The sequence below is a fragment of the Amblyraja radiata genome, chromosome 24, assembly GCF_010909765.2.
Source record: "Amblyraja radiata isolate CabotCenter1 chromosome 24, sAmbRad1.1.pri, whole genome shotgun sequence".
NCBI lineage: Eukaryota > Metazoa > Chordata > Chondrichthyes > Rajiformes > Rajidae > Amblyraja > Amblyraja radiata.
This window is the reverse complement of record NC_045979.1, coordinates 39,205,812-39,228,578: the sequence shown is the minus strand read 5'-3', so window position 1 is coordinate 39,228,578 and position 22,767 is coordinate 39,205,812. Positions and strand designations below refer to the sequence as shown.

The window sequence follows — 22,767 nt, the reverse complement described above, 5'->3', positions numbered from 1 at the left end:
AAGGAGGCGTCGCTGAATGTGGGGGTGGTGTTGGTGGGTCTATAGTCCGTGATGGCCTGGATGCCTTGCCACATGCGTCGGGAGTCGGAGTTGTTGTTGAAGTGCTCCTCAATCCTGAGCTTATGGCAGTGCTTGGCCTTCTTGATGCCCCTCTTCAGGTTAGCCCTGGATGAACTGTAGGCTCGAGCATCGCCTGACCTGAAAGCGGTGTCCCGTGCTTTCAGCAGTAGCCTGACCTCGCTGTTCATCCATGGCTTCTGATTCGGGAATATGGTCACCCGTTTGAGGGTGGTGACACTGTTGATGGTGGAGTTTATAAAGTCCAGAACAGAGGATGTGTAGGAATCAATGTCCGTTTGGGAGTCAAGGGTGGCCTGGGCTGCAAACGCCTTCCAGTCAGTGTTTCCAAAACACTGCTGAAGTGTGGAGTCTGCCTCCTCTGACCAGACTTTAACTGTCCTCACAGTGGGTTTAATCCGTCTGATGAGTGGGGAGTACTTTGGGAGCAGGAACAATGAGAGGTGATCAGCCTGAAGAAAGGTCTTGACCCAAAACGTCATCCAATCCTTCTTTCCAGAAATGCTGCCCATCCACCTGAGCTCCTCCAGCATTTTGTGTCTATCTTCGATGTAAACCAGCATCTGCAATTCTTTCCCACACAACCTCCTCCTCCCCTCTGCACATGCAACCAGTGTTGACCAAGTCCAATCACCTATCACCAACCAGGAACTCAATGACTGAAACCAAGATCCAGGGATAGGCAGAGGGGGCCTTTGGATAGAAAAGTGAAAAGGGACCCACCAATATCCAGTGTCCCACCCCTAATCTACAAAGATGCATTGAAAGCAAGCCAGTGCCTGATGGCATGGGAAGCAGCTGGAAGGGAATGCAGAATTATCTAACGATTTGTTCTTCCAACTCAACACTCAAGGAGTTTCAAAGCCCACAGTCCAACAGAACCCAGAAAAGAATTTGGGCAGCATGGTGGCGCAGTGGTAGAGCTGTTGCCTCACAGCGCCAGAAACCCGGGTTTCATCCTGTCTGTGGGTGCTGTCTGTACGGAGTTTGCACGTTCTCCCAGTGACTGCCGTAGGTTTTCCTCAGGATCTCCGGATTCCTCCCACACTCCAAAGCCTGATATGCAATGTCAATTACACTCAAACTGCAGAAAGCAATAAAAGGCCATTTAAGACTCCTCTGCCCACATATGATCCGTACCCCATTCCCTGCGTATAAAACCGACTGTACAAAAGCTTTTTAAACATCACTATTGTATCTGCCTCCACCACCACCCCGTCAACATGACCCAGGCCCCCTTCATTCCGAGTAAAACAAAACCTTGCCCCGCAAATCTCCCTTAAACTTCGCCCCTCACCCTAAAACTATGCCCTCTAGTCTTTGACATTTCACACAAGTTATAGTAGAATTAGGCCATTCAGCCCATCAAATCTATTCCACCATTCAATCATGGCTGACCTCTGCCACCTAATCCCATTTTCCTGCCTTACCATATAACCATATAACCATATAACAATTACAGCACGGAAACAGGCCATCGCAGCCCTACAAGTCCGTGCCGAACAATTTTTTTCCCCTTAGTCCCACCTGCCTGCACTCATACCATAACCCTCCATTCCCTTCTCATCCATATGCCTATCCAATTTATTCTTAAATGATACCAACGAACCTGCCGCCACCACTTCCACTGGAAGCTCATTCCACACCGCTACCACTCTCTGAGTAAAGAAGTTCCCCCTCATGTTACCCCTAAACTTCTGTCCCTTTATTCTGAAGTCATGTCCTCTTGTTTGAATCTTCCCTATTCTCAAAGGGAAAAGCTTGATCACATCAACTCTGTCTATCCCTCTCATCATTTTAAAGACCTCTATCAAGTCCCCCCTTAACCTTCTGCGCTCCAGAGAATAAAGACCTAACTTATTCAACCTATCTCTGTAACTTAGTTGTTGAAACCCAGGCAACATTCTAGTAAATCTCCTCTGTACTCTCTCTTCTCCCCATAACCTGCCTTCTCCCCATAACCCATGACACCCGTTCTAATCAAGAACTTATCTATCTCTGCCTTAAAAATTTCCACCGATTGGCCTCCACAGCCCTTTGTGGCACTGAGTTTCACAGATTAACTACTCTCTGACTAAAGAAGTTTCTCATCTCCTTTTTAAAAGAGCACCCTGAACAAAGGGGACTATGAAGGCACGAGAGGGGAGCTGGCCAAGGTAGACTGGAAAGGGATCCTAGCAGGAATGTCGGTGGAACAGCAACGGCCGGAATTTATCGGCATAATCCGGAAGACGCAGGATCATTTCATTCCAAAAAGGAAGAAAGATACTAAGGGGAGTAGGAGGCAACCGTGGCTGACAAGAGAAGTTAGGGATAGAATTAAACGAAAAGAAAAGATGTATAACACAGCAAAGAGTAGCCGGAAGCCAGAGGATTGGGAAACTTTCATAGGACAACAGAAGGAAACAAAACGGGCAATACGGGCTGAAAAGATGAAGTACGAAGGGAAGCTGGCCAGGAATATAAAGAAGGACAGTAAAAGCTTCTTTAGATATATTAAGAGAAAAAGAGTAGCAAAGTCAAATGTGGGTCCTTTGAAGGCAGACACGGGTGAAATTATTATGAGCAAGGAAATGGCAGAAGAGTTGAATAGGTACTTCGGATCTGTCTTCACTAAGGAAGACATAAACAATCTCCAAGATGTAATGGAGGACAGAGGATCTAAGGGGGTAGAGGAACTGAAAGAAATTTTCATTAGGCAAGAAATAGTATTGGGTAGGCTAATGGGACTGAAGGATGATAAATCCCCTGGGCCTGATGGTCTGCATCCCAGGGTCCTCAAGGAGGTGGCTCTAGAAATAGTGGACGCATTGGTGATCATTTTCCAATGTTCAATAGATTCAGGATCAGTTCCTGTGGATTGGAGGATAGCTAATGTTATCCCACTTTTCAAGAAAGGAGCGAGAGAGAAAATGGGGAATTACAGACCAGTTAGCCTGACTTCGGTGGTGGGACAGATGCTGGTCAATTATTAAAGAGGTAATAATGGGGCATTTGGATAGCAGTAAAAGGATTAGTCCAAGTCAACATGGATTTATGAAAGGGAAATCATGCTCGACTAATCTTCTGGAATTTTTTGAGGATGTGACAAGTAAAATGGATGAAGGGGTGCCAGTGGATGTAGTGTATCTAGACTTTCAGAAAGCCTTTGATAAGGTCCCACACAGGAGACTGGTGACTAAAATTAGAGCTCATGGTAATGGGGGTAGGGTGTTGACATGGATAGAAAATTGGTTGGCAGACTGGAAGCAAGGAGTAGGAGTGAAGGGTCCTTTTCAGAATGGCAGGCAGTGGCGAGTGGAGTGCCGCAAGGCTCGGTGTTGGGGCCGCAACTGTTTACCATATATATTAATGATTTGGAAGAGGGAATTAGGAGCAACACTAGTAAGTTTGCGGATGACACAAAGCTGGGTGGCTTAGGAGGTTGCAGGGTGACCTGGACAGGTTGAGTGAGTGAGCAGATGCGTGGCAAATGCAGTATAATATAGATAAATGTGAGGTTATCCACTTTGGCGGCAAAAACAAGGGGGAAGATTATTATCTCAATGGGGTTAGTTAAGGGGGAGGTGCAGCGAGACCTGGGCGTCCTTGTACACCGGTCACTGAAAGTTGGCTTACAGGTACAGCAGGCAGTGAAGAAAGCTAATGGAATGTTGGCCTTCATAACAGGAGGATTCCAGTATAGGAGTGAAGAGGTTCTTCTGCAGTTGAATAGGGCTCTGGTGAGACCACATCTGGAGAATTGTGTACAGTTTTGGACTCCTAATTTGAGGAAGGACATCCTTGTGATTGAGGCAGTGCAGTTTAGGTTCACGAGATTGATCCCTGGGATGGCGGGACTGTCATATGAGGAAAGATTGAAAAGACTAGGCTTGTATTCACTGGAGTTTAGAAGGATGAGGGGGTTTCTTATAGAAACAGAAAAATTATAAAAGGACTGGACAAGCTAGATGCAGGAAAAATGTTCCCAATGTTGGGCGAGTCCACAACCAGGGGCCACAGTCTTAGAATAAAGGGGAGGTCATTTAAGACTGAGGTGAGAAAAAACTTTTTCAACCAGAGAGTTGCAAATTTATGGAATTCTCTGCCACAGAGGGCAGTGGAGGCCAAGTCACTGGATGGATTTAAGAGAGAGTTAGATAGAGCTCTAGGGGCTAGTGGAGTCAAGGGATATGGGGAGAAGGCAGGCACGGGTTATTGATAGGGTACGATCAGCCATGATCACAATGAATGGCGGTGCTGGTTCAAAGGGCCAAATGGCCTCCTCCTGCACCTATTTTCTATGTTTCTATGTTAATCCGGAGGCCATGACCTCTGGTCCTAGACTACCAGTGGGGAAAAGGGTCTGAATATCTACCCTAAAGGAGAATCTGTGCTGATCAGAACGTGAGCAACTAAGGCAGCTGGTAACAGAATAATGAGCACTCCAGAGACAATCCAAAAGAGGGAATGAAAGCCGTCATAACAGAAAGACAGCAAAAAGTGCCTTACCTTCACATGTTGGGACCTGGCCACTCCACCCTTCAACCTCACAATTTCGAGTGGCCCTCCCCACCATGCGGTATCTAAAAAGGCAACAAAGAAAGCATTCATATCACAGCAACCTTAAAGACATCCAGTATTCAGCATTTAGCAACTATGATCTAGTATTTCAACATAAATCCCAGTTCCATATATTTTCAAATAGGTATTGGTTCTGTCCAACAAAGATCCAATACTGCATCAGTACTCTATTGGCAAAACATTGGCAAACATGCATAGGTGGCACAGTGGTAGAGCTGCTGCCTCACGGCGCCAGAGACCCGGGTTTGATCCTGACTATGGGTGATGTCTGTACAGAGTTTGTATGTTCTCCCTGTGACCGCTTGGGATTACTCCGGATGCTCCGGTTTCCTCCCACACTCCAAAGATGTACACGTTTGTAGGTTAATTGGCTTCTGTAAATTGTAAATGTTGTGAGAGTTGTGAAATATCCCCAAAATGCCAAAATGCTCCTGGTTTCCAGTTCTGTGGCACATCCCTGCATGTAGAAAGGACTGGAAGATTATTGCACATCTTTTGAGCCTCCAGCTTCATATCCCTCAGGACTTGATGTAATCAAGAGAGTTAGATTTAGCTCTTAGGGCTAACAGGATCAAGGGATATGGAGAGAAAGCAGGAACAGGGTACTGATTTTGATCAGCCATGATCATATTGAATGGCAGTGCTGGCTGGAACGGCCGAATGGCCTAATCCTGCACCTATTTTCTATGTTTCACCCGAGCCACCCATAATGATGTAAGACCATCTCTTCAACAAGTGCCTGATGATGGCACGGCACACTGATATAACGACTTGGACATTAAAATGAACAAAACCACTTTTCTATGAAACAAATACGTGAATACTCACCCACTATCACAAGTAAATGTAATGGTACTGCCAAACGTATTGCCGGTGCTCGTGTATCTCCCATTGAGAATTTCCCCAGGATTCCCACACGACTTTGCTGTGTAAAATAAAAGGGTAGGAATGTTATCACTCCTCAAGGCTCCCCTGGTAGAGCCGGCGTCTCGCGGCGCAGAGACCTCGGTTCAATCCTGGCCTCGGGTGCTGTCTGCGTGGAGTTTGCACATTCTCTGAACTGCGTGGTTTCCTTCCCACATCCCAAGCACGCAGGTTTGTAGGTTAATCGGACCTCTGTAAAATGCCCCTGGCATGTAGAGTGTGGATATTGTTTTTAAAGGATAACACGGAACTAGTGTGAATGGTTGACCGATGGTCTCAATGGGCTGAAGGCTCAGTTTCCAAGCTGTATATTTCAATGAAAAAAAAAACGCTCCCAATATAATTAATTGAAAGAAAAGCAAAAAAAATAAGTGGGGAAATTGTAACTGTAGTTTATTTTCAACGGCGAGCAAGTAAACTCACCAAAGACTTAATTGATTGAATTGAATTGAATGCCTTTATTGTCATTCAGACCTTACGGTCTGAACGAAATTTCGTGCCTGCAGTCATACATACAATCATACAATAATAACAATAAACACAAATTAACATCCACCACAGTGAGTCCTCCAAGCACCTCCTCACTGTGGTGGAGGCAAAAATCTTAGGGCTGCAGTCTCTTCCCTCCTCTTCTCCCTCTGCGCTGAGGCTATACCCCACCGGGCGATGGCACAAACAGTCCCGCGGCTCACCGAACCCCGCAACGGGCCGGCTCAAACACCGCGGCCCGGGGTGGTCGAAGCTGCCGCCCTCCAGTCCAACGGACGCAGCCGCTGGCCCGCGGCTCAACCCCGGACTCAGGTCATAGCCGCAAGAACGCCGTCCCAGCCACCGGAGCACCGTTCCAGCCCCGAGCTGGATCGCCCTCACGTGAGTGCCATTCCTCCCTCGGGCTGGGCCACTCCGACGGGAGCGCCATTCCTCCCTCGGGCTGGGCCACTCCGACGGGAGCGCCATTCCTCCCTCGGGCTGGGCCGTTCCGACGGGAGCACCGTTCCAGCCCCGAGCTGGGCCGCCCTCACGGGAGCGAGCCCAGTGCAAGTCCTGACTGGCTCTGCCTCCGGAGTCTCGAGGCCGCCAGCTCCGCCATCAGGCCTCAGCGCAGACGGAGGCAGAGAAGGGGGATACGATAAAAAAGTCGTATTCCCCCAAAGAGAGAGACAGCAAGCCCCGTTTCAACCCCCCACCCCCCCCCACCCCCACATAAACACAACCTAAAAAACAAAAACTAACTAGACAAAACGAAAAAAAACAACATAACAAAGTAAAGACAAATGGACTGCAGGCGAGCCGCAGCCGTTTACCAGCGCCGCCACTTCCGGACATAGCAGGTATGAGTCATGTCGGCTGCCAGAACAGCTGTTGTATGGAGAATGGTGTCAGGGCAAGGGCCCAGCTGTGGGGCAGAAGAAACGCTTCAAAGACGGCCTCAAAGTGGCTTGCTCTGGACCGGCCAACTGGGTGAAGCAAGATCACTACAGGAGCGCGTGCGTGGAGCTGAGACGAAGCTGAGAGGAAAGGAACCGCATGCAAGGCTGGCGCCACTTCAACTTCCACTACAGCACCCACACAACTGGGTCCCATATCTGGGCCCAGATGGGTCACCAGTCACCTCCAGACCCACAAACAAATACACTGGTCGTGGTCTTCTCCAACTACGATAGACGAACAACAACAACAGCAGCAGCGATGGGGGCGGCAGGAAAGTCACCTGTACAGTAGGGACAGAGATGGGCCGAAGGGCCTGTTTCCGCATTGTATCCCTAAAGTCTAATGTCTAGTAGATAGGCATCATGGTTGGGGCGGACGAGATATGCTTCTAAAGTCAATGTCAATGTCAAAGTCAATTTTATTCGTCACATAGAAAAATAGAAAATAGGTGCAGGAGGAGGCCATTCAGCCCTTCGAGCCAGCACCACCATTCATTGTGATCAAGTCCAAGTGAGTTTATTGTCATGTGTCCCTGTATAGGACAATGAAATTCTTGCTTTGCTTCAGCACACAGAACATAGTAGGCATTTACTACAAAACAGATCAGTGTGTCCATATACCATAATATACATATATACACACATGAATAAATAAACTGATAAAGTGCAAATAACAGATAATGGGTTATTAATAATCAGAGTTTTGTCCGAGCCAGGTTTAATAGCCTGATGGTTGTGGGGAAGTAGCAATTCCTGAACCTGGTTGTTGCAGTCTTCAGGTTCCTGTACCTTCTACCTGAAGCTAGCAGGGAGATGAGTGTGTGGCCAGGATGGTGTGGGTCTTTGATGATGCTGCCAGCCTTTTTGAGGCAGCGACTGCGATAAATCCCCTCGATGGAAGGAAGGTCAGAGCCGATGATGGACTGGGCAGTGTTTACTACTTTTTGTAGTCTTTTCCTCTTCAGGGCGCTCAAACTGCCGAACCAAGCCACGATGCAACCGATCAGCATGCTCTCTACTGTGCACCTGTAGAAGTTAGACAGAGTCCTCCTTGACAAACCGACTCTCCGTAATCTTCTCAGGAAGTAGAGGCGCTGATGTGCTTTCTTGATAATTGCATTAGTGTTCTCGGACCAGGAAAGATCTTCAAAGATGTGCACGCCCAGGAATTTGAAGCTCTTGACCCTTTCAACCATTGACCCATTGATATAAATGGAGCTGTGGATCCCCCTCCTACTCCTTCCAAAGTCCACAATCAGTTCCTTGGTTTTGCTGGTGTTGAGGGCCAGGTTATTGCGCTGACACCATATGGACAGTTGCTCGATCTCTCTTCTATAATCTGACTCATCTCCATCAGTGATACGTCCCACAACAGTGGTGTCGTCAGCGAACTTGATGATGGAGTTCGCACTGTGACCGGCTACGCAGTCATGAGTATAGAGTGAGTACAGCAAGGTGCTGAGCACGCAGCCTTGAGGTGCTCCCGTGCTGATTGTTATCGAGGCTGACACATTTTCACCAATACGAACAGACTGTGGTCTGTGAATGAGGAAGTCAAGGATCCAATTGCAGAGGGATGCGCAGAGACCCAGTTCTGCGAGTTTGGTAATGTTAGGCGCTTCCCCCTCCTGGTGAATGCTATGTACTTACCTTTTTAAATTGTTTGTCGGTTTATCCATATCCCTGACTGGGTTGTTTAGATCAGGTTTGGGTTTTGTGTTCCAATGAATAATTAAAACTGTTTTTGAACCTGAACCTGGTTTTTTGACTTGTGTTACGCGGCTCTGAAGTACTTGCATTCGGGAGTCGTAACAAAATGGGGGCTCGTCCTAAGTTTTGAGGACCCTAGACGTTTTAGGGGGTTTTTTTTGGTAGGCTTCTGGACTGAGGAAGTCTGTGTGTTGTGAGGGAATTTTTTCTTCCCTGTTTGTGGTAGCATTAGTGCCCAAGTTTTAGCTGGTGGTTTGGGGCTACATTAGAAATGGAATTTAAGGTGAAAGAATTTGTTGAGGCTCCTAGTCGGGAGTTGTTTGATAGATGTATGAAGGAGCATTTGATTTTGCTGGCTGAGAACTATGCCGTGACTATTGACAAGCATTCAAAGAAACACTCCATTAAATCGGAGTTGTGGGCTGCGTTGGTGGAGGGTGGGGTTTTGCCTGGTGGTGCAGACAGTCCCCCACCTTCTGTTCAGCCAGTTCAGAACATGGAGGCCGTCATTAAACTGAAGGAGATGGAGCTTGAGTCACAGAGAATTGCCTCTTTGTTAAAAGAGAAAGAGCTCATGCATGTTCTTGAAATGAAACGGCTTGAGCTTGAGGAGGAAACCAAAAGGGCTGAATTTCAGCTGCGGGAAAAAGAAATAGATAATTCCCGGGTTTCTTCTAGGGAGCGGGAGTTTGATATGAGCAAGAACATCCGCCTGGTTCCCCCGTTTCGTGAGGAGGATGTGGACAAGTGTTTCACAGTGTTTGAACGGGTGGCTTTGTCCTTGAAGTGGCCTAGGGACGTGTGGACCTTGCTATTGCAGTGTGTCCTTGTGGGTAAAGCACGGGAGGTGTACTCGTCTTTATCTGTTGAAAGCAGTCTGGACTATGAGTGTGTGAAGTCTACAGTATTAAGGGCTTATGAATTAGTTCCAGAGGCGTACCGGCAGAAGTTCCGGCGCTTTAGGAAGTTTGATAGTCAGACTTATGTGGAGTTTGCTAGGGAGAAGGAGGCACTTTTTGACAGGTGGTGCGCTTCTCAAGGAGTGAAGGATTTTGAGCTACTGCGGGCCTTGATGATTATGGAAGACTTTAAGAACTGTCTCCCTGAGAGGGTTACTACTTACCTTAATGAGCAGAAGGTGAATGAGGTGTCTAAGGCTGCGGTGTTGGCAGATGAGTATGTATTGACTCATAAATCTGATTTTGTTGGGCGATCCTATAGTTTTGGTGCACGGCCGGTTGATCGTGGTGGTGTCGCCGGTGGCAGTGTCAAAGCTGTTTCTGTGCCTGCAAGTGGCAGCACGTTGATACAGGGGGCGGTCCGAGCTGATAAGGTTGACGGAAATGTGAGGACTAATGAAGGTCCTGTGTGCTACTATTGTAGAAGGAGAGGGCACATGTTAAAGTCGTGTCCCGTTCTGAAGTAGAAAAATGCAAAGCCTGTGGCTTTGGTGGGTGCACAGAAGGCACCTGTCGTACCTGAGTCTGATGAGTGTAGGAATTATTCTGCGTTCATCATGAATGGTTTTGTTTCTCTAGAGGATGGGGGTGATAGAGTTCCAGTATCCATCTTGCGTGATACTGGTGCTACTCAGTCCTTTATATTGGATGGTGTACTGCCGTTTTCTGGGGAATCATCGGTTGGGTCAAGTGTCCCAGTGGTAGGATTCGGGATGGATGACATGGTAGTGCCTTTGCATACCGTGCGTCTCGAGTCCGAGTTGGTTTCAGGCCGGGTAACTGTTGGGTTACGGCCGTGTTTTCCCGTTGGGGGAGTTTCTGTGATTTTGGGGAATGACTTGGCAGGAGGTAGAGTTTTAGTCACTCCTGAGGTGACGGCTGTTCCGATGGTGCAGAGTCCTGATAGATTGGCTATGCAGCATCCAAAGGTCTTCGCAGCTTGTGCTGTCACGAGGGCTATGGCTAAGAGCCAGGCGAAGTTTGAGGATGTGGTGGACCTGAGTGAGAGCATTTTTGGGGATCAGGATGATAGATCCTGTGTTGCGAAGGGTGTTTCTCCATCTCAAGATGGGATAGTGTCTGGAAATGTGCCGGTGTCACTGTCACGTGACCGGCTGGTTGAGGAGCAAAAGAGTGATCCAGGTTTATCTGATCTGTTCGACTGCGCAGTGCCTGAGGGGGATATGGATTCCACAGCAAAGGGGTATTTTCTAAGGGATGGCTTACTGATGCGAAAGTGGTCTCCCTTGGATATATCTGGGCATGATGATTGGAGCGTGGTTGATCAGATTGTGATGCCTCGTCGGTATAGGGACGAGATACTCTGTTTGGCTCATGATGGTCCTCTGGGTGGACATTTGGGGGTCAATAAGACGTATGACCGCATCTTACGGAATTTTTTTTGGCCAGGGTTGAAAAAGGACGTGAAACAGCACTGCAGGTGTTGTCACATTTGCCAGGTGGCAGGAAAGCCGAACCAATCGATTGTTCCTGCGCCTTTATATCCAATCCCTGTGGTCGGTGAGCCGTTTGAGCGGATTCTAGTTGATTGTGTGGGCCCCCTACCTCGGACAAGGGTGGGCAACAAGTTTTTATTAACAATTATGTGTGCGACTACCCGCTTTCCGGAGGTGGTCCCTTTGCGTAGAATTACTGCCCCTGAAATTGTTAAGTCTCTCACTAAGTTTTTTTCGTTGTTCGGTTTGCCCAAGGTTGTGCAGAGTGACCAAGGTACCAACTTCATGTCGATTGTTTTTGGTCAGGTAATGAAATTGTTAGATATTAAGCATTGTTACTCCAGTGCGTATCATCCTGAGAGCCAGGGAGCTCTCGAGAGGTTTCACCAGACTTTGAAATCTATGTTGAGGACTTACTGCCTGGAGTTTGAAAAAGACTGGGATGAGGGAGTTCATCTAGTTATGTTTGCGGTGCGTGAGGTCGTGCAGGAGTCTTTAGGGTTCAGTCCTGCTGACCTGGTGTTCGCGCATACTGTACGTGGTCCGTTGAGGGTCCTGAAGGAGAAATGGTTGCAGGAGGATACAAAACGTAGTATTTTAGACCACGTCTGTACTTTTCGCTCTAGACTGAGGAGGGCATGCGAACTGGCAATGGGTAATCTTGCCTCTGCTCAGTCTAGGATGAAGGACTGGTTCAACAGGAAGGCTTCTAGTAGGAATTTTTCTCCAGGTGACAAGGTCCTGGTGTTGTTGCCTATTCCTGGTTCCAGTCTGCAGGCTCGGTATAGCGGTCCCTATCAGGTGGTTAAGAAGGTTGGTGAGAGGGATTACGTTATTGGTACCCCTGATCGGAGGCGCAAGACTCAGCTCTGTCATGTTAACATGATGAAACAGTACCATGAGCAGGAGCCTGTGGAGGTTGATGGGTCGGAGCTATGTCCTGCTAAGCCTGTTTTGGCTGCAGTGGTGCTGCCCCCTGACACGGGTGGTGATGTGGGGGAGGCACGGTTGTATGTGGCAGTAACGCAGGGAAAGCTGAGTAACTCTGAGGCTTTGGAGACGCTTCCCTTGCGGTTGTCTCATTTGACTGGCATATCCGTGGCAAGGATAATGTATTGGCTGATGCATTGTCGCGCCAGTGATGTCTGTGCTACTGAATAGTTGCTGAAATTTGGTGTCGTTTTTTAGTTCATTTTCAGAAACTTATTCAGTATCTTTGGGTGGGGGTGTTAGGCGCTTCCCCCTCCTGGTGAATGCTATGTACTTACCTTTCTCTGTTTCTCTCCTGAGTGCAGGCCTCGTGGCTGTGAGTCTGGAATCGAGGGGTTAAAGGCTCCTGTACCCGATTGGCCAAGCTGCGTCAGGTGACGGGTGACTCATCTGAAGTATAAATACCAGAGCTTCCCAGGATTCTCTCTCTTCTTCGTCGACCCTGACTGATGAGCAGACTGCTGGTGTGGGCCGAGGAAGCCTGACCACATGGCATAGAACTTTGTGTATTTTCACCATTCCTTGTTAACAGATATTGAAGTGAGACGGATAAGGGCTGACCTTAGAGTTTTCGTGTATTTTGGTTTCAGGGTTGTATCTCTTTGGGCAGGTTTTGGAATCTCCGGTTCGACGGCCCATTGCGTGGCTGGCTGGAGCATTGTTAAATTGTTTGTCGGTTTATCCATATCCCTGACTGGGTTGTTTAGATCAGGTTTGGGTTTTGTGTTCCAATGAATAATTAAAACTGTTTTTGAACCTGAACCTGGTTTTTTGACTTGTGTTACGCGGCTCTGAAGTACTTGCATTCGGGAGTCGTAACAGGTAACCAGCTTGGAGGGGATGATTGTGTTAAATGCCGAGCTGTAATCAATGAATAACAGCCTGACATATGAGTTTTTGTTGTCCAAGTGGTCCAGAGCGGAGTGGAGGGCCAGCGAGATCGCATCCACCGTTGATCTGTTGTGGTGGTAAGCGAACTGCAGTGGGTCCAGGTTTTAGTCGAGGTAGGAGTTGATTTGCTCCATGATCAACCTCTCAAAACACTTCATCACCACCGGCGTTAGTGCCATTGGTCAATAGTCGTTAAGGCACGTCACCTTACTCTTCTTGGGCACCGGTATAATTGATGCCCTTTTAAAGCAGGTGAGGACCTCAGACCTCAGAAGTGAGAGGTTGAAAATGTCCGTAAAAACTCCAGCCAGTTGGTCCGCACAGGTTTTTAGAACACGACCGGGTATATCATCAGGACCAGGTGCTTTTCGAGGGTTCACCCATCTGAAGGATTTCCTGACGTTGGCCTCTGTGACTGAGACTGAAATGCCATTACAGCGAATGGGGGCTCGGGAAGGCACATCAGTATTCTCCCTATCAAAGCGAGCGTAAAACGCATTGAGCTCGTCAGGGAGTGGTGTTTCACCGACATTCGAGCTGCCTCCTGGTTTCGACTTGTAGGAGATAATTGCATTCAGGCCCCGCCAAAGCTGCCGAAATTCTGTCTCATCCTCCAGTTTGGAGCAGAAGTCATGGCTGATCATCCCCAATCAATAATCCGTGTCTGCCTTCTCCCCATATCCCTTAATTCCACTAGCCCCTAGAGCTGTATCTAACTCTCTCTTAAATCCATCCAGTGACTTGGCCTCCACTGCCCTCTGTGGCAGGGAATTCCACAAATTCACAACTCTCTGAGTGAAAATGTTTTTTCTCACCTCAGTCTTAAATGGCCTCCCCTTTATTCTGTGGCCCCTGGTTCTGGACTCGCCCAACATTGGGAACATTTTCCTGCATCTAGCTTGCCCAGTCCTTTTATATGTCTCTATAATATGCCCCCTCATCCTTCTAATCCAGTGAATACAAGCCTAGTATTTACAATCTTTCCTCATATGACAGTCCCGCCATCCCAGGAATTAATTTTGTGAACCTACGCTGCACTGCCTCAATCACAAGGATGTCCTTCCTCAAATTAAGAGACCAAAACTGTACACAATACTCCAGATGTGGTCTTACCAAAGCCCAATGCAACTGCAGAAGAACCTCTTTACTCCTATACTGAAATCCTCTTGTTATGAAGGCCAACATTCCATTAGCTTTCTTCACTGCCTGCTGTACCTGTAAGCCAACTTTCAGTGACCGGTGTACAAGGACACCCAGGTCTCGCGGTACCTCCCCCTTGCCTAACCTAACCCCATTGAGATAATAATCTGCCCCCTTGTTTTTACCGCCAAAGTAGATAACCTCACATTTATCTATATTATACTGCATCTGCCACGCATCTGCCCACTCACTCAACCTGTCCAGGTCACCCTGCAACCTCCTAACATCCTCTTCACAGTTGACACTGCCACCCAGCTTTGTGTCATCTGCAAACTTGCTAGTGTTGCTCCTAATTCCCTCTTCCAAATCATTAATATATATGGTAAACAGTTGCGGCCCCAACACCGAGCCTTGCAGCACACCACTCGCCACTGCTTGCCATTCTGAAAAGGACCCGTTCACTCCTACTCTTTGCTTCCGGTCTGCCAACCAATTTTCTGTCCATGTCAACACCCTACACCCAATACCATGTGCTATAATTTTAGTCACCAGTCTCCCGTGCGCGATCTTATGAAAGGCTTTAGGAAAGTCTAGATACACTACATCCACTGGCTCCCCTTCTTCCATGGGCTAGCTTGGCGTTGGACAAAGGCGTGGGCAGAGACTCTGGGCAAAGACTCTGGGCGGAGTGGGCAGGGACTCCGAGAGGGCAGGAAGGGAGGGTTCCAGCTCCAGAGCAAAACGCCTTTCATTCTCTCATTCGAGTCGTGGACGGGCATCTTACCTGTCTCACACCTGGGGGAAGGTGGGTGGAATGTCCCATCCTCACCGCACCGACTGCTGTCCCTGCCGACCACCTTATATCCAGTGTTACAGCTGAACGTGACTTCATCTCCGTAGATGTACCAATCTGTATCTGGTGTAAACCACCTCTCGTTGGAACTGCTGGGTCTGTCACAAGAAACTGCAGGAGAGGAACAGAGGGATCTTCAGTGAGGAGAGGGGAGTGGCAGAGGTAGAGGCACACTGGGGCAGGGACAACCCCTGGACAAGATGTCACTGATGGTCAGCCTAGCTTCTGCCCCAAACCTCTTGCAGCTCTGCGGCCAGCTAGTGAGGGTGCGATCAGGATTTATTGGATTCACTCCCAGCTACTCCTCCTCATTACATGTCTTTAGACTTTAGAGATACAGTGCGGAAACTGCTCACCGGGTCCGTGCCGACCAGCGATCCCTACACATGAACACTATCCTACACACACTAGGGACAATTTACACTTTACAGAAGCCAATGAAGCTACAAACCTGCACATCTTTGGAGGGTGGGAGGAAACCGGAGCATCCGGAGAAAACCCACGCAGGTCACGGGGAGGACGTGCAAACTCCGTACAGACAGCACCCATGGTCAGGATGGAACCCGGGTGGGTCTCTAGCGCTGTGAGGCAGCAGCTCTACCCGCTGCGTCACCGTGCACCCGTGCTCAATCATTCCCCCAGGACCTTGGTTTTTCACCTGTTGTTGCATCAAGCCTGGCCGCAATGGACAGGTGTCCCCGTGGCAAGACCGGGCTCATATCCCTCCAAACCTGTCCTATCCATGTACCTGTCTAACTGTTTCTTAAACGATGGGATAGTCCCAGCCTCAACTACTTCCTCTGGCAGCTCGTTCCATATTCCTTGACTCGAGGGCCTGAGCTACAGGGAGAGGTTGGGGGCAGGCTAGGACTTTATTCCTTGGAGGGCTGGAGGACGAGGGGAGATCTTATAGAGGTGTATAAAATCATGAGAAGAATAGATCAGGTAGATGCACAGAGTCTCTTGCCCAGTGAAGGGGAATCGAGGGCCAGAGGACATAGGTTTTAGGTGAGGGGGGGAAGATTTAATAGGAATCTGAGAGGCAGCTTTTTCACACAGAGAGTGGTGGGTGTATGGAACGAGTGCCAGAGGAGGTAGTTGAGGTTGGGACTATCGCAACGTTTAAAGGACATTTAGACAGGTACATGCATAGGACAGGTGTAGGAGGATATGGGCCCAACGCGGGCAGGTGGAGCATACCTGTCGGCAGGGACAAGTTGGCCCCAAGTAATAAAAATGAATAAATGTTTGAATAAAATAAAATTAATAAAAATGACCTGCAGATGCTAGTTTACAGCAAACATAGACACAGAGTGCTGGAGTAACTCAGTGGGTCAGGCAGCATCTGTGGAGAACATGGATAGGTGACGTTTCACAGAGTGCTGGAGTAACTCAGCGGGTCAGGGAGCATCTGTGGAGAACATGGATAGGTGACGTTTCACAGAGTGCTGGAGTAACTCAGCGGGTCAGGCAGCATCTGTGGAGAGAAGGAATGGGTGACAGATGAGGTGGGCTGGTGGAGAGGAGGGTTGCAAGGGGTTCTCATTACCTTTGCACATGGGTGGAGGGTGGCTCCAGTTTCCGGAGGCTGAACAGGCAATCTCCTTTTCCCCGATCAAGGTGTAGGGAGAATGGCAGGAGTATGCGGCCACCATTCCGTATTCCCAGAAGTCTCCTTCAAACAGGTCAGACACGCTCCCACTGTCGATCGCTGGAGGTGCAACACACTTCACAGCTGGCAATAAATGGAGTGAGTTAGAGGTGAGGGGGAGAACATCAGATCAAGAACATCAGCAGGTGTAAAAAGCATTTTATCGGGATGTATCACAGCTTGGTTTGGGAACGGCTCCATCCCTGACCGCAACAAATTGCAGCGAATTGTGGACGCAGCCCAGACCATAACACAAACCAACCTCCCCTCCATCCACTCCATCTACACTCCACGCTGCCTCGGCAAGGCCAGCAGCATCAACAAGGATGAGTCGCACCCCGGCCACTCCCTCTTCTCCCCTCTCCCATTGGGCAAGAGGTACAGAAGTGTGAAAACGCACAACTCCAGATTCAGGATCAGTTTCTTCCCGGCTGTTATCAGGCAACTGAACCATCCTAGCACAACCAGAGAGCAGTCCTGAACTACTATCTACCTCATTGGTGACCCTCGGACTATCTTTAATCAGACTGGTTTTACCTTGCACTAAACGTTATTCCCTTATCATGTATCTGTACACTGTAAACAGCTCGATTGTAATCATGTATTGTCTTTCCGCTGACTGGTTAGCACGCAACAAAAGCTTTTCACTGTACCACTGTACCACGTGACAATAAACTAGACTGAACTGAACCTCCCTGGGTGAGGGAGGGAGTGAGGAGGGATCGAAGCTGGCTCAAGGGGCCGAATGGCCTACTCCTGCACCTATTTTCTATGTTTCCATCTCCCACCCCCTTCTGTTGTGGGGTAGTCTGAGACTACAGGGACTAACACCACATTTAAGAGACATTTTGGATAGGACAGGTTTAGAGGGACTAGTGTAGATGGAGTACTTTGGTCAGCATGGGCAAGTTGGGCCGAAGGGTCTGTTTCCGTGGTATGTGACTGAGACTATTATCTTGTTACAGACTCTGCTGCTTGTGTGAGAATGTCTCTGGCTGGTTGTTGTGGAGTCTCACTACAGCCCCATATGGTGCTGTGGACGTGTGTGACCAATGTATCGACCCACACAGAAGGTTTATCCTCGTGAGCAAGGCCCAGCGACTCATGGGCAAGGCCAGCGACTCATGGGCAAGGCCAGCGACTCATGGGCAAGGCCAGCGACTCATGGGCAAGGCCAGCGACTCATGGGCAAGGCCCAGCGACTCATGGGCAAGGCCAGCGACTCGTGGGCAAGGCCAGCGACTGATGGGCAAGGCCAGCGACTGATGGGCAAGGCCAGCGATTCATGGGCAAGGCCAGCGACTCATGGGCAAGGCCCAGCGGGCAGGCAGTAACTCACCATTACAGTTTGGCACTTGGCCTGACCAACCCTGCGCTTCACACAGACGGAGCGCCCTGCCCACCATCAAGTACCTAAACACAAAGAGCACAGGGTCAGCGGGATAACGCCAGCGATCGGCAGAAAGTCGGCAAGGACAGACAACATGGAACTGCGACTGCTGGCATCTGGAGCAAAACATAACTCTCTGGGCTGAAGGGCCTGTTTCTGTGCTGTATCTCTAAACTAAACGGAACTAAATGAAGAACTCGGAGAAAACCCACGCAGGTCACGGGGAGAACGTGCAAACTCCGTACAGACAGCATCCGTCGTCAGGATCGAACCCGGGTCTCCGTCGCAGTGAGGCAGCAGCTCTACCCGCTGCACCACCGTGCCGCCCAATACTTCTATCAGAGACACACGGAACTGCAGATGCTGGCAACTGGAGTAAAACACAAAGTGCTGGAGGAACTCAGTGGGTCAGTCAGCATCTGTGGAGGGAATGGACGGACTTGGAATGTTTTCTCTGAGTGTTGGCGGTTGAACTGATCGAAGTATAGATAATGAGAGGACCAGAAAGGGGAGACAGTCAGGACAGTTTTTCCAGGCTGAAAAGGCCAGTTATTTGAGGGCACAGGTTTAAGGTGAGAGGGGAAAAGTTTAAAGGAGATGTGCGGGGCAGGTTCTTTCACACAGAGGGTGGTGGGTGCCTGGAACGTGCTGCCAGGGGTGGTGGTGGAGGCAGATGCCATAGTGGTGTTTTAGAGGTTTTTAGAATCATGGACATTGTGGGCTCCTTGGCTATCGGTGTCGGTTCTGATTTGTTCTGTTACCCTTTCATATCTCTAGTTCCCCTCTCCCCTGACTCTCAGTCTGAAGAAGGCTCTTAACCCGAAACGTCACCTATCCATGTTCTCCACAGATGCTGCCTGACCCACTGAGTTACTCCAGCACTCTGTGAAACGTCACCTATCCATGTTCTCCACAGATGCTGCCTGACCCGCTGAGTTACTCCAGCACTCTGTGAAACGTCACCTATCCATGTTCTTCACAGATGCTGCCTGACCTGCTGAGTTACTCCAGCACTCTGTGAAACGTCACCTATCCATGTTCTCCACAGATGCTGCCTGACCTGCTGAGTTACTCCAGCACTCTGTGTCTATCTGTGGGGTGACATTTGCAGGAAGTGTACATGATCCAGATATCTCGGGCGGAGACAGTTATGGTGCGGCTGTTTAGGATGCGGACGTTCACTAACGTTTATCTTCACTACTCAACACTTACCCCGTATTACAGTGAAAGGTCACCTTGCCACCAAACACATTGCTTGACACGTTGGCCCATCCATTTAAAATGTCGCCAGGACTTCCACAAGATTTAGCTAAATTATGAAAGAAATAGAGCAATGATTCAGTTACAAATATAAAGAATAGTATCAGAGAGCTGACAGGATGGAAACAGGCCCTTCAGCCCACTTTGGCCATGCCAACCCAAATGGCATACTGGGCTAGTCCCATTGGCCTATGTGTTTGGCCCATAGACCTACAAACTTTTCCCAGCAATATATCTGTCCAAATGTCTTTCAACGGTCATGTTGAACAGTTTAGTTTAGTTTATTGTCAAGTGTACCTGGTACAGCGAGATGTTTTGTTTCATGATAGATCACCAACCAACCAACCGATCAATCGATCAATCAATCAACCGATCAATCAATCAATCAATCAATCACTGCACTAGTCACCTGGCCACAGATTCATAAATTCATTGAAGCAGAAGTAGGCCATTTGGCCCATCGAGTGTGCTGCATTCAGCCATTCTGCTGGTTGAGTTTGGCTTCTGTTGGGGACAGCTTCAGACACCACAAAGTCTTGCTGTCGGTGTTGAAGACATCCGCGAGATGGACAAGTACGATCAACTCTCTCCTCAGTTCCAAAACAAGCTCCACAAAGTGTGTTTCAGCAGCCGGTCTCTCCAGCGTTTAGCCCTGTAGTAAATGCCACAGATTCAGGGAGTCGTACCGCCTTTCAGCTCAACTCGTCCCAGCCAAACAACATGTCCTCCTGAGCTATGTCCATTCACCACCCTCTGGCTGAAGAAATTCCTCCTCATCTCCTTCCTAAAGATACGTCCTTTAATTCTGAGGATGTGACCTCTGGTCCTAGACTCTCCCACCAGTGGAAACATCCGCTCCACATCCACTCTGTCCAAGCTACTCAGCTGGAAAATGAAGTGTCAGCTCCTGTCGTCGATGCCCCATCCGATGAAGACAAGAGCCCCTTGCCCCCGCCCCTGCCCCCGTCCCCGCCCCTGTCTCACCACCCTGTCTACCTGCATTACCACCTTTGGGGAGCCCGAGGGTCTCTCAGTTGCAACACCATGTACCGTGCATGCCTCGTCCCGATTCAGTTTGTGGAGAGAAGGAATGGGTGATGAAACGTTACCTATCCATGTTCTCCACAGATGCTGCCGGACCCGCTGAGTCAGGGGGGTGGGGAGAGGGGCATTGGGGATGTGGGGGGGGGGTGGGGTAGAGGTGGGGGGGGGTGGGTAGAGGGGGGGTGTGTGGGAGAGGGGCAGTGGGGATTGGGGGGATGGGGAGAGGGGGGTTGAGTGAGAGGGGGTGAGGAGAGGAGGGGGATGAGGGGGTGGGGATGAGGAGGGGGGAAGAGGAGGGGGGGGAAGAGGGGTGGGAAGAGGGGGGGTGGGAGAGGGGGGGGGTGGGGAGAGGGGGGTGATGAGGTGGATGGGGAGGGGGGGGTGGGGAATGCGGTGGGAAGTTCGCCGTAACCACCAGAGGCTGACTTACGGCGACACTCCGGCAACTCTCCCTGCCACCCTCGTTCACTGCAGTTCCGTGTGGGACGGCCAATCAGATTGTAGCTGCAAATAACACAACAGGATGAGGAATTTCAGATGGTGCGATCATGCGTGTTCACTATCACGCGTTCACTGTCCCGCGTTCACTGTCCCGCGTTCACTGTCCCGCGTTCACTGTCACGCGTTCACTGTCACGCGTTCACTGTCACGCGTTCACTGTCACGCGTGCTTTGTCACATGTCCAACTACACGGTGAATTTCTTTCCACATATATTACACATGCGGGCGCCGACATTATTCAAAGTCGGTCCGCGCGCTCGATGTACTGGAGCCGTTCCCGTGAACCCATGTCCCTCTCCTCTCCTCCCATCTCCTCCCCTCTCCTCCCTCTTAGATTCTGCTGCTAGAACTTGTGAAGATGGTGGGATCTGGGTGTTGCCGTGTGGTGGATCCTGGGAGCTTGCCTTGGCCTCCGCTGGCGGGAGAGTGGGGTACGGAGGTAACCTGCATTGGAGTGGGTTAGGCTTGATGGGCAGAATGGCCTGATTCTGCTCATATCACTTATGAACATGAATCCATTCAGTGCTCCCCAATGTTGCAGGAAGCACGAACACAGGAGAACAGCATTGAGTGACATCACAACCACGACTCGAGGGGCCTGAGCTACAGGGAGAGGGTGGGGAGCGCAGGAGGATGAGGGGTGATCTTTTAGAGAGAGGTGTATAAGATCATGACAGATTCTTGATTAGTACGGGTGTCGTGGGATATGGGGAGAAGGCAGGAGAATGGGGTTAGGAGGGAGAGATAGATCAGCCATGATTGATTTGCGGATTAGACTTGATGGGCCGAATGGTCTAATTCTGCTCCTATCACATCACATGAGCTTACCCTGGGTGGCAGCGATAGGAGGCGGAGCTCCCCTTGTCCATCGACTCGTAGTTCACAAACCCGTTTGGAATCTTTAGCAGTTCTCCACAGCTTTCTGCAAGATACAAAGTAGGGAACAGATTCATCCAAACCTGCGGCTGCTGAGGGAAGCACCACGGTGGCCTGGAACCCCAGTCACCTGGACAAGGATCTACAGACACCTGGACACAGGTCTACAGACACCTGGACAAGGATCTACAGCTGAAGTAGGTTTCTCTCCTCGATAAGAGATTCCCACACATTCCTGCTCCTTACATTCCTGTTCAAGGATAGTTTCGTCCCAGCTTTTGTTACGTGCTCTCCAATCAGTGGAAAGACAATCCATGATTACAGCATGTAACAGGGTGACCATAAGTTCCTTGTTTCTACTTTTCTCCGTCTGCCATTTCTCTGCCAGTTTTTGTCGCTGATCTTTCCCTCACTCTTTACTTCGACAGCCTTCCTCACAGTCAATTGTCACCTCCTTCCCAATGTTGATTGGTGCAGCGGGTAGAGCTGCTGCCTCACAACGCCACAGACCCGGGTTCCATCCTGACTACGGGTTTAGTTTAGTTTAGAGATACAGCACGGAAACAGGCCCTTCGGCCCACCGGGTCCGCACCGCCCAGCGATCCCCGCACATTGTCTGCCTGTACGGAGTTTGCAGGTTCTGCCAGTGACCTGCGTTGGTTTTCTCCGAGATCCCAGCCATGTGGATGATCAGCAATGATCACATTGAATGGCGGTGCTGGCATGAAGGGCCGAATGGCCTACTCCTGCACCTATTGCCTATGACCTTCGGTTTCCTCCCACACTCCAAAGACGTACAGGTTTGTAGGTTAATTGGCTTGGTGTAAAAGTAAAAATTGTCCCTAGTGTGTGTAGGATAGTGATAGTGTGCGTAGCTCGCTGGTCGGCGCGGACTCGATGGGCTGGACGGTCTGTTTCCGCGCTGTATCTCTGAACTAAATTAAACTGAGACTATTAACTGTTGCATTGCACGAACACCATCTGCTTTAACCATGTATGTGCGGAGCGTGGAGCGTTTGTTACACAGACACAGCCCGTCAGCGTGCAGTG

At 49.5% G+C, this 22,767-nt stretch overlaps 2 protein-coding genes across 2 annotated transcripts in view; both read right to left on the bottom strand.

Annotated features, from left to right (window-relative positions):
- The window catches only part of cr1 (complement C3b/C4b receptor 1 (Knops blood group)), a 791,565-nt gene that overhangs the window by 526,150 nt on the left and 242,648 nt on the right, over nt 1–22,767 (bottom strand). The window lies entirely within an intron of this gene.
- On the bottom strand, nt 16,432–21,778 carry cd55 (CD55 molecule (Cromer blood group)). Its single transcript, XM_033042991.1, has 5 exons — nt 21,670–21,778; nt 20,771–20,844; nt 19,249–19,345; nt 17,986–18,059; nt 16,432–16,730 (listed from the first exon to the last, which is right to left on the bottom strand). The coding sequence occupies exons 1-5, from the start codon at nt 21,708–21,710 to the stop codon at nt 16,462–16,464; spliced, it is 555 nt and encodes a 184-aa protein (XP_032898882.1). The 5' UTR covers nt 21,711–21,778; the 3' UTR covers nt 16,432–16,461.